Genomic DNA, 12,730 nt, shown 5'->3' on the forward strand with positions numbered 1-12,730 from the left:
ATGTCCCGGCTAATACGGGACAGTTGGCAACACTAGTCGAGGACCAGAGGACATAGGTTTATGGTGAGGGGGGAAGATTTAATAGGAGATCCACAAAAATGCAGGAGCAACTCAGCGGGTGCAGCAGCATCTATGGAGCGAAGCCTATTTCCTTCAGATGCTGCTGCACCCACTGAGTTTCTCCAGCATTTTTGTGTACCTTCGATTTTCCAGCATCTGCAGTTCCTTCTTAAACAAAGATTTAATAGGAACCTGAGGGGTAACTTTTTCATGGTGGATGTAAGGAACGAGCTGCCAGAGGAGTTAATTGAGGCAGGTACTATCCAACATTTAAGAAACATTTAGACCGGTACATGGATAGGACAGGTTTGGAGGGATAAGGGACAAACGCGGGCAGCTGGGACTGGGCATGTTGGTCGCTGTGGGCAAGTTGGGCTGAAGGGCCTGTTTCCACGCTATATCATTCTGTAACAATGTTGGCCTGCATCTAACCCAGCCTCATCATCTCACTTGGGCCACTTCCAAAGATTAGACATAGAAACATAGAAAATAGGTGCAGGAGTAGGCCATTCGGCCCTTCGAGCCTGGGCCGCCATTCAATATGATCATGGCTGATCATCCAACTCAGTATCCTGTACCTGCCTTCTCTCCATACCCCCTGATCCCTTTAGCCACAAGGGCCACATCTAACTCCCTCTTAAATATAGCCAATGAACTGGCCTCAACTACCTTCTGTGGCAGAGAATTCCACAGATTCACCACTCTCTGTGTGAAAAATGTTTTCCTCATCTCAGTCCTAAAAGATTTCCCCCTTACCCTTAAACTGTGTGACCCCTTGTTCTGGACTTCCCCAACATCGGGAACAATCTTCCTGCATCTAGCCTGTCCAACCCCTTAAGAATTTTGTAAGTTTCTATAAGATGCCCCCTCAATTTTCTAAATTCTAGATCATTGTAAATCAGTGTTGTAAATGCATTGTAAATCAGTACTTTGGTTTGAGGGAAAGTGCACTCTGCGGGAACATTATTCTGAACCCGCCTCCTGCATCAAATTGAAGAAATCGAAAGCAAGAATAGTTAAGGAGGCGATCGGTTCGCCTGGCGACAATGGCGTCAACGGACAATCTCCTAAACCTAAACAAAGATATCTCCTGCTCCATTTGCCTGCAGTTTTTCCGGGACCCCGTGTTCCTGGACTGCGGTCACAGCTTCTGCCAAGACTGCATCTCCTCCTTTTGGAAGAACGGGGAGTGTTCGTGTCCCGAGTGTCGATGTTTCTTCCCGGATAGAACATTGAAGCCTAACAGACTTCTGGCGAGTATAGTGGCGAACGTGAGATCCATCCAGGAAAGCGCCTGGGATACAGAGTGGAAAAAGGTCTGGCGTGGAACTGGGATCTCCAGTCGGGATCAGATCAGCGCCGGTCGCCGCCTCTCCCCCGAAGCGCCAGATCTCAAGGTTAATCCACCCCTTGCTACCCGAATGCTAAACTGCGTCCATCTCACAAAGTGCTGGAGTAACTCAAAAGGTCTCAAGTTGCTGGAGTAACTCAGCAGGTCAGGCACTCTTATCGACCCGAAATGTCACCTATCCATGTTCTCCAGAGATGCTGCCTGTCCCACAGGTGATGTCTGAAGAAGGGTCTCGACCTGAAACGTCACCCATTCCTTCTCTCCAGAGATGCTGCCTGTCCCGCTGAGTTACTCCAGCATTTCGTGTCTATCCACAAGTGATGTTTCAGGTCTGGACCTTTCTTCAGCCTAATTCTGTACAAAGAAGGCTCTCGACCCGAAATGTCACACATTCCTTCTCTCCAGAGACGCTGTCTGATCCGCTGAGTTACTCCAGCACTTTGTGTCCCCTTGTGTGCATCAACCAGCATCTGCTGTTCTACAGAGTGTGACCGCTTTTTGTATAATAATCATCCACTCAGATGTATCATCTACATTTCCTTATCAACGTGCCCTTTGATCTGTTTTCACACCTGACCGCTCCATATCTCCCTCTCCCTTGACTCTCAATCTCGACCCGTAACGTCGCCCATTCCTTCTCTCCAAAGATGTTGCCTGTCCCAGCTGAGTTACTCCAGCATTTTGTTTCTACATTTTGACTGCTGGTGTAACTCAGCGGCTCTGACAGCATCTCTGGAGAACATGGATAGTAACAATACCTATCCTTGTTCTCCAGAGATGCTGTCTGGGCCGCTGAGTTACTCCAGGACTTTATGTATTTTGTTGGGAGGTCATGTTGCAGTTATATAAGTCGTTGGTGTGCCTTTTGATTTGCAATCCGACAATCGCAGTTCTTTGTGTTTACACCAAACGCCTATATACTTAAGTTTCGTTTTTGTTTCGTGTTCAGCAACGTGGCACAGCGGTAGAGGTGTTGTCTTACAGCGGTAACTGCGCCAGAGACCCGGGTTCGATCCCCGCTTACGGGTTCTTCTCACTGTGGTTTTTGTAGGCTAATTGGTTGGTATAAATGTAAATTGTCTCTAATGTGGTGGGCAAAGATCTACATACTATCAAAGCTCTGCTATAAGATCTTTGGTGGTGGGGGGGTGTGTGAACCAACCAAGTTCTTTGTCCTCATGTCCACTTTTACTCTCACTTTTACTCTAGCCAAACTTAGATTATTTTCTCTGGAGTGAGGGAAGCTGAGGGAGACCTGATAGAAGTGTATAAAATTAGTTTACATATAGAAAGGAGGACATTATACTAATTTATAAAATTTATTTATATATTAGAAAGGAACTGCAGATGCTGGTTTATACCCTCTCCCTTGAGCCTCACATCCGCCATGTCATTAAAACCTCCTTCTTTCATCTCCGCAACATCGCCAAACTCAGACCCTCTCTCACACCGCCCGCTGCTGAAAGACTCATCCATGCCTTCATCTCTTCCCGACTGGACTATTGCAACTCACTTCTCCTTGGCATCAGCTCCACCTACATCAACCGACTCCAACTGGTCCAGAACGCAGCCGCCCGACTCATCACCCACACCAAATCCTGGCATCACATCACTCCAGTCCTCAAACAACTTCACTGGCTTCCCATCTCCCACCGGATCACCTACAAAATCCTGATCCTCACCTACAAAGCCCTCCACCATCTGGCCCCCCCATATCTCACTGACCTCCTCTCCCCCTACCAACCCTCACGGTCCCTCAGATCCACATCAGCCGGTCTCCTCTCCATCCACAAGTCCAACCTCCGCAGTTTAGGGGACAGAGCCTTCTCCAGGGCAGCTCCCAGGCTCTGGAACTCCCTCCCCCAACTGATCCGCAATTCCGTGTCCCTCACCATCTTCCAGTCCTGCCTCAAGCCCCATCTCTTCACCTCTGCCTATCCTTAGCCCCACGTCCCCCTCCCTTTTCATCTGTGCATTAATTGCCTTATTATTGTGTTTTGTATTGAATTCTGTCTTTACTTTGTGTACTAGTCATGTCTCTACTATTTATTTCATTCCCCTTACATGTTTTTCCTCTACCTGCTAAATTTTTGTAAGGTGTCCTTGAGACTCTTGAAAGGCGCCCATAAATAAAATGTATTATTATTATTATTATTATTATACCGAAGATAGATACAAAAAGCTGAAGCAACTCAGTGGGACTAACAACAGAAAAGTCAAGACCATTCTTCAGACTAAAATTAGACTGAAAGTGGTTTAGTTTAGGGATATAGCGCAGAAGCAGGCCCTTCCGCACCTCTACGCTAAGCAGTGATTCCCGCACACTAACATTATCCTACACATGCTAGGGACAATTTACATTTATACCAAATGCCAATTGACTTGTATGGAGAGAAACCAAAGGTGTCGGAGAAAACCCACGCAGGTCACGGGGTGAACGTACAAACTCCGTACAGACAGCACCCGTAGTCGGAATGGAACCCGGGTCTCTGGCGCTGTGAGGCGGCAACTCTACCGCTGTGCCACCGTGCCACCCTAAAGTAGGAATGTACAACATTTTGAGATTTAAAAAATCAAGTCTGCAATTTATCCCATCAGATAAAGCATAAAAAGGTGTTTAATTTGACACCTAATTCGCTTTCATATCTTCAGTATTAAAAAAAGTTAAGGTCATTTTCATACTCGGAAATTAGCATCTTGTTCCCTAATGCTTTTCCATTGACTTAACACAAAAGCTGTGATCGAGGACAGTCAAAAGGCCATAACTTTCTTAAATATTAAGAGAACCGAATGAAATTTTCAGTTATTATAGATTGAAGCATTCTGAAACAAATATGAAACATCTTACTTGGATGACCTGAAATTAAAGCATATAATTAGTTAATTACCCAATTGTAGCTAATTACAAAATTGACCGTTGTGACAGAGATAGAGGGAGTACAGAGAAGGTTCACCAGACTGATTCCTGGGATGTCAGGACTTTCATATGAAGAAAGACTGGATAGACTCGGCTTGTACTCGCTAGAATTTAGGAGATTGAGTGGGGATCTTATAGAAACTTACAAAATTCTTAAGGGTTTGGACAGGCTAGATGCAGGAAGATTGTTCCCGATGTTGGGGAAGTCCAGAACAAGGGGTCACAGTTTAAGGATAAGGGGGAAGTCTTTTAGGACCGAGATGAGAAAAACATTTTTCACACAGAGAGTGGTGAATCTGTGGAATTCTCTGCCACAGAAGGTGGTTGAGGCCACAGTTCATTGGCTATATTTAAGAGGGAGTTAGATGTAGCCCTTGTGGCTAAAGGGATCGGGGGTATGGAGAGATGGCAGGTACAGGATACTGAGTTGGATGATCGGCCATGATCATATTGAATGGCGGTGCAGGCTCGAAGGGCCGAATGGCCTACTCCTGCACCTATTTTCTGTTTCAATGTTTCTAATAGTAATAAACACCCAGACTGCCTTGAAAATTAAAAAAGGTGATATTCTCAAGATCAGAACTTTAATATTATTGTATTATATGCTGTAAGTCCGTAAGATAGGTAAAGAAATTACAATTTCTAGCAAAAGACCAAGTCTTTATGGAGAAGATCAGTTGCTAGCTGGTACATTGGCATATCATGATCAGTAGCATCATCATACTCCTCAGATTGTAACCAATAAGCAACTCTGTACACCTTGTTTTTCCTCAATTTATCGATTTTGGCATTGTAAATGACAAGATTTTGCTCTTCAAACCACGCATGACATGTCTTTCTGCCCACTGCTTTCCCATTAAGAATGTCCTGTAGATCATCACATTTGGAGTAGTCCAAATTCAGATAATCTCAGCGAATGCTGTCTAAAACAGTCTCTTTTGCTGGGCATTTGGATTGACAATTTTGCATTTCCTCTTCGAGACATCTGTTTAAAATGTAAAGAGAAAAAAAAACACTGAACAGCATTAACAGAAACAAGTTATTATTTGTAGTTTTAGGGAAAAAGGTAGAAATTATAAAGTTAAACGCTAAAACAAATAGTAAATATCCAACAAAAATTAATATTCATCAGTTTCATCAAATCAATTAAATTCATCTAATCAATCTAATTTCACCTAAATTCAATTACTAGATCTAAACATCTATCAATTTCTTAAGAAAAGGCTGTTTTTTTAAAAAATAGCCTAAGTATCCAAATAATATAACAAACTGGTCCCATTCACACAAGAATTCACAATATAACATGATTTTTAAATCTCACTTTGTCATGAATTTATATGCCAAATGGAAGGAATTTAATGTTTAATTCCCATAAATTAATCCAGAAACACCCACTCTCAAGATAATCAAAATCATTATTTTTTATACATCTGACTAAAACTGTACTCGAGATATTTAGTATGAAAATATTGATCATGGGTAGACAATAACACAAAATATAGATGATTTATATTTTCTTATGACATGATTGTGCAAAAAAATAATGAATTTGATTATCTTGAGAGTGGATGTTTCTGGAATGTGATCGATTCTGGAATGTGTGGATGTTGCCTTTGCCATAAATTTTAAGCCCATATCGGCAGGTAAGACATGGCCGATTTGTATGGGGGCCTAAAGAACATTTTTCGCATCATAAGATTAAAATGAAGCCACACCAAAAAGCAAGATAATATGTTAAATAAACGACATACTTTTTGTTTTGTCCTGATATTGCGATCCGTGATGCTGAAGACGTTGAAGGCGTTTTTAGTCTTGTTTAAGTTCAATCCAGCGACGCAATGGTCCAGAAATTTTTTTTTTTTAAACTGGGAAGGGAAGCGGGTGCGATTTTTCTTCATCAGCTAGCAGCCCGAGAAAATCCCTCTCCGACAAACAATACAAACCTGCATTTTCATCCTGCCCCCCCCCCCCCCCCCCCCCCCAAAGCCTCCGGAATCACACGCACAGGCAGTGGCAGATCTGCAGCGCCGCTGATGGTAGGTTTTGTAACAACGCTACTTAAAGACTTGATTTTTTTTAAACCATGGTGGAGATATAATGTAGTAAAGATATAGTGCGATAATAATGAATAAATGGCAGCTTTGCAACACACATATTAACTTGTTATATCGATATGCTCCATTCAATTAATTTCCACAAGGATGTACTGAATGTAAAATGTAGTCCTCCAGCTACTGAATGAATGATACTTAATACTTTATTATCACATGGGACAAGTCACAATGAGATTCTTTGTTTTGCACACAAGGTATGCAGAGTCGCCACAGAAGGGTGCTGACAAAGTTACAAAACATTCCATTAGTGGGAGAGTCTAGGACCAGAGGGCACAGCCTCACAATTAAAGGACGTTCCTTTATGAAGGAGACGAGGAGGAATTTCTTTCATCACAGGGTAATGAATCTGTGGAATTCATTGCCACAGAAGGCTGTGGAGACCATCAATGGATATTTTTAAGGCAGTAATAGATAGATTCTTGATTAGTACGGGTGTCAGGGGAGAAGGCAGGAGAATGGGGTTAGGAGGGAGAGATAGATCAGCCATGATTGAATGGCGTAGTAGACTTGATGGGGATAGACAAATGGGCTAATTTCACTTATGACCTTATGATTTAGTCACCAATGGTCCCCCTTTGTCCCTAGCAGCCCCCCATGCCGGGACCCCCTTTTTCTCAGCGACGCATCCGATCTTAGGCACCCTCGTGTTCCTTGTGATCACCCTCACGATCGTGTTCTTTGCATTTCCCATTCTAAATGTGCTACCATGCTTGCAGAGAAAGGTCTATGAGCTCACACAACAGTTTGAGTGGGAGTTCGCTGAGCTGCACCAGATCCTTAACAAGGAAGAATATGAAATGAAACAAAGACTCAACAAGAGAGGGAAAGAACTACTGGACTGGTTGACATCCAACAGCAGGCTTGCCAATAATAATGATCGCACTGTGCTGCAAGTGATCTGGAATTTATTGAAGGTATGTGTTCAATTTATTGTTTCGTTTTGTTCAGAGATACGCCGCGGTTACAGGCCCTTCGGCCCACTGAGTTAGTTGAGTCTGAGCCAACCAACGATCATCCGCTCACTTTAGCAGAGTTCAGAAATACAGAATGGAAACAGGCCCTTCGGTCCACCGAGTCCGCGCCGACCAGCGATCCCCTAATTTGAGGAAGGACATCCATGTGATTGAGGCAGTGCAGCGTAGGTTCACCAGATAGATCCCTGGGATGGCGGGACTGTCATATGAGGAAAGATTGAAAAGACTAGGCTTGTATTCACTGGAGTTTAGAAGGATGAGGGGGTGGTTCTTAAAGAAACATATAAAATTATAAAAGGACTGGACAAGCTAGATGCAGGAAAAATGTTCTCAATGTTGGGCGAGTCCAGGACCAGGGGCCACAGTCTTAGAATAAAGGGGAGGTCATTTAAGACCGAGGTGAGAAAAAACTTTTTCACCCAGAGAGTTGTGAATTTATGGAATTCCCTGCCACAGAGGGCACTGGACGTCAAATCACTGGATGAATTTAAGAGAGTTAGATAGAGCTCTAGGGGCTAGTGGAGTCAAGGGATATGGGGAGAAGGCAGGCATGGGTTATTGATAGGGGACGGTCAGCCATGATCACAATGAATGGCGGTGCTGGCTGGAAGGGCCGAATGGCCTCCTCCTGCAACTATTTTCTATGTTTCTACACCATCCTACACACACTAGGGACAATTTGCAATTTCTTGATTTCACCAAAGCAAATTAACCTGCAAACTTGTTCGTCTTTGGAGTGTGGGAGGAAACTGGGGCACCCGGAGAAAACCCATGCAGGTCACGAGGAGAACGTACAAAACTCCGTGCAGTCAGCACCCGGAGTCAGGATTGAACCCGGGTCTCTGGCGCCGTGAGGCAGCAACTCTACCGTTACGCCACCGTGCCCGCCACCCCACCGTGCCCGCCACCCCACAACAAAATGAACATTGCTGCCGGATCTACTCCTCAGTAGAAGGGACAGAAAATAGTTGGAATTGTATCATGGCTTCTTGCTATCCTTTATCCCATTTAATCCATTATTCTAAAAAGAGCAAGAATGTCACAAGTTTACATGATCACAAGTTATAGGAGCAGAATTAGGCCATTCGGCCCATCGAGTCTACTCTGCCATTCAATCATGGCTGATCTTTGCCTACTAATCCCATTCTCCTGCCTTCTCCCCATAACCCTTGACACCCATTGCAATCAAGAATCTATCTATCTCTGCCTTAAAAATATCTACTGGCATGGCCTCCACAGCCTTCTGTGGCAATGAGTTCCACAGATTCACCGCCCTCTGACTAAAGAAATTCCTCCTCAACCCCTTGGTAAAAGAGCGCCCTTTAATTCTGAGGCTATGAGCTCTGGACTTAGACTCTCCCACCAGTGGAAACATCCACTCCACATCCACTCTATCTATACCTTTCATTATCCTGTAAGTTTCAATGAGGGTCACCCCTCAACCTTCTAAACCCCAGCGAGTACAGGCCCAGTGCCGTCAAGCGCTCATCATATGCTAACCCACTCATTCCTGGGATCATTCTCGTAAACCTCCTCTGGACCCTCTCCACAGCCAGTACATCCTTCCTCAAATATGGGGCCCACATTTTCTCACAGTACTGCCTCAGACATTATATTTCAGATGAATATTGAAGAGATCCTGCCATTTCTATATCCGTCAGATTCAACCCATTCAACACATCACACAAGTAAAATGTTGAACTCTCTCCTAGAGTGGTGTTATGGGTGATGAAATATCACACATCGGTTGTGCAGCGGTAGAGTTGCTGCCTCACAGCACCAGAGACTCGGGGTCGATCCTGACTAAGGGTGCTGTCTGTACAGAGTTTGCACGTTCTCCAGGTTTGCGTGGGTTTTCTCCGGGTGCTCCGGTTTCCTCCAACACTCCACAGATCTACAGGTGTGTAGGCTAATTGGCTTTGTAAGTTGTCCCCAGCGTATATCGACTAGTGTTAGTGTGTGGATATCGCTGGTCGGCACGGACTCGGAGGACCGAAGGACTTGTTTCCACCCTGCATGAACAAACTACAAATGAAATATAAATGGAACTGAAAATTTCCGATTGAAACATCAAATTCATATCTTATATATTTTATTTTAGGTGATAATGTTACCTCCATCTATGTAAGTACTTGTGTTTTGTTCCTTGACTACTTTTGTGATACATAGTGGGGGATAGTGGGGGATGTCCAGATATCCATTTACAGGATTTACTGCTCTTTCTGAAGAAACAGCAAGGAAACCAGGCAAGAAAGAATCTTCAGTAACATACTGGTCGATGAATTCGGTGGACCTGTTCAGCACATGGTGTGGAAGCAGATGAGGAAATCGGTGAACCCAGGTAGGCAGCAGTGTTGGCCGGATGCACTACTAGGCACTGGTGTTAACATTTGAGTTCAGATCGGTTTAGTGTATTGTCACGTGTACAGTGGAAATCTATCCAGTTAGCGGAAAGACAATACAATACAATGATTACAATCGAGAATGGGAATCCTTCCCATTCCCACACAGACCTTTCTGTCCCAGGTCTCCTCCATTGTCAGAGTGAGGCTAAATACAAAATGGGTGAACAGAATCTCATATTTTGCTTGGGCACCTTACATTGACTTCTTAATAGGTACACAAAACTGCTGGAGAAACTCAGCGGGTGCAACAGCATCTATGGAGCGAAGGAAATAGGTAACGTTTCGGGCCGAAACCCTTCTTAATATTGATTTCTCTAACTTCAAGTTCTCTAACCTCTCTATCCATCCCTCCCCCCACCCAAGTCGCACAGCTTCTCGTTTTCACTCAACAAACAACTACCCCTCTCACCTTAAACCCATGCCCTCTAGTTCTTGATTCCCCTACTCTGGAAAAAGACTGTACATCAGCAGTCAGATGGAAAAGGTGGTTTACTCTTTTCTAAGACCCAGTTGCAGGAACATTGGATCGGCAAAAAGGGTATTGTGGACGCAGCCCAGACCATCACACAAAGCAACCTCCCTTCCATTGACTCCATTTACACCTCACGCTGCCTCGGCAAGGCCAGCAACATAATCAAGGACCAGTCTCACCCCCTCTTCTCCCCTCTCCCATCGGGTAAATGCTATAGAAGTGTGAAAACACACACCTCCAGATTCAGGGACAGTTTTTCCCCCCAGCTGTTATCAGGCAACTGAACCATCCTACCATAACCAGAGAGCAGTCCAGAGATACTATCTACATCCTTGGAGACCCTCGGACTACCTTTGATCGGATTTTACTGGCTTTATCTTGCACTAAATGGTTTTGCCCTTTATACTGTGTCTGTACACTGTGGACGGCTCGATTGTAAGCATGCATAGTCTTTCCGCTGACTGGTCGATTTGTTACTAACACCTATGAGAGAGAAGCGAGTGTCACCAAACTTCTGAATACTCTGAGGTGGAACCCTTTCCAAGACACACGTGAAGCTCACCGTTTGACCTGTTTTTACAAAATGTTAAATGGTCAGTTCGACATAGACTACAAGACCTACACCAAACCCAAACCAATTAGGAGCAGACGAGGGCATTCGATCCAATTTGTGATCCCAGCTACAAAGACATATGTGTACAGCAATTTGTTATTCTCCCGCACACACAATTAAAGCATGGAATAATCTCCACCCAACTATAGTTACCCAACCAGATGCAACTAAATTTAAAGTAGCTCTTTCTTCCCAATAACCCTTTCTGGCTTAAGCCCTCCCTTCACCACCTCCAGTTTAAATTCCATTTGGAATATTTTGGAGGACCAAGAAACCAAGAACCAAGAACAAATGCTTTTCACTGTACCTCGATACACGTGACAATTAACTAAACTCAAACTCAGACTATACCTCCTCAAATCAAATTGAGGAACTATATTTGATTAAAGACTAGTCGTGCTTGTATCATATAGGTCAAGTCGAATAGAACAAGTTGAGTTTTTGTCATAAGTACCGAGAGGTAGAGGCACATTGAAAAGCTTGCTTGTACTGCATCTATTCTTGTATACAACCATATGAAATATAACATTCAGAACTTTGTGCAGATTAATTATTTCAGACCTTGAAGATAATCTAGTAAGATTTAATATCTGAAGGTTTACATATCAATTTTCACCCAGAGAGTTGTGAATCTGTGGAATTCTCTGCCACAGAAGGCAGTGGAGGCCAATTCACTGGATTGTTTCAAGAGAGAGTTGGATATAGCTCTTAGGGCTAACGGAATCAAGGGATATGGGGAGAAAGCAGGAACGGGGTACAGATTCTGGATGATCATATTGAATGGCAGTGCTGGCTCGAAGAGCCGAATGGCCTACTCCAGCACCTACTTTCTATGTTGCTAAAGGCAATGGACGCCAATTCACTGGATGTATTAAATAGAGCGTTAGATAGAGCTCTTAGGACTTGCAGACTTAAGGGATATGGGGAGAAGGCAGGAACGGGGTGCTGATTGTAGATAATCAGCAATGATCACACTGAATGGCGGTGCTGGCTCGAAGGGCTGAATGGCACCTATGGTCCATGTAGCTATATAAATGAATTCCAAATGCTGCTGTTTAGACTGGCTCCCCTCAGTGATATTGACATGAGATTTTCTTTCTGCCTTACAGTACTCTCGCCATTTACCCTAGATCCGAATTCAGCCCATCCCAGGCTCATTATTTCAAACTTGACCACGGTTTGCCTTAGATATGGAGAACAGCTGTTGCCGAAGAGCGCAAAACGATTTGGAAACCGTCTGTGTGTGCTCGGAGAAAAAAGGATTACATGCGGGAAACATTATTGGGAGGTGGAGGTGGACCAGGGGGCAAAGTGGACGGTGGGGATCATGAGAGAATCGGTAGGCAGGCAGGACCTGGCAGACATGACCTTACAAAATGGCTACTGGGTGATAAGCCCTCATAGAAGCAACTGGATCCAAGCATTCTTTGATTTTTTTGTGCAGACAGACAGAAGTTCGACACACATGGAGCATCTTGAGCTCCAAGTCAATCCAACAAAGGTTGGCGTTTATCTGGACCACGAGGAAGGGCAGGTGTCATTTTATAATGCTGATACCATGTCTCATTTGTACACGCACCGTGGGCGAATGTCTGGCCCAGTCTTGCCTTTCTTTGGACCTGGCCTCTCGACAAATAATTGGATGAGACTCCCTCAGCCATGATAGTAAAACTGATCTGTCTAATCGGTTATGCGAAATAATGTTACAAGGATGAATCATGAAATAATAGTCTGCTCAGAGTTTGAGAGTTATGCCCCTGTCGCACTTAGGAAACCTGAACGGAAACCTCTGGAGACTTTGGGCCCACCCAAGGTTTCCGTGCG

The 12,730-nt window shown here is 44.1% G+C and overlaps 1 protein-coding gene across 1 annotated transcript; it reads left to right on the forward strand.

Annotated features, from left to right (window-relative positions):
- The first annotated feature begins 1,053 nt into the window (after positions 1-1,053).
- Positions 1,054-12,730, forward strand: LOC116990163 (E3 ubiquitin-protein ligase TRIM69-like). The gene is made up of 5 exons (XM_033047704.1): positions 1,054-1,457; positions 7,159-7,356; positions 9,518-9,540; positions 9,645-9,757; positions 12,016-12,730. The coding sequence occupies exons 1-5, from the start codon at positions 1,107-1,109 to the stop codon at positions 12,567-12,569; spliced, it is 1,239 nt and encodes a 412-aa protein (XP_032903595.1). The 5' UTR covers positions 1,054-1,106; the 3' UTR covers positions 12,570-12,730.

This window comes from Amblyraja radiata, chromosome 30, assembly GCF_010909765.2.
Source record: "Amblyraja radiata isolate CabotCenter1 chromosome 30, sAmbRad1.1.pri, whole genome shotgun sequence".
Taxonomy (NCBI): Eukaryota; Metazoa; Chordata; class Chondrichthyes; order Rajiformes; family Rajidae; genus Amblyraja; species Amblyraja radiata.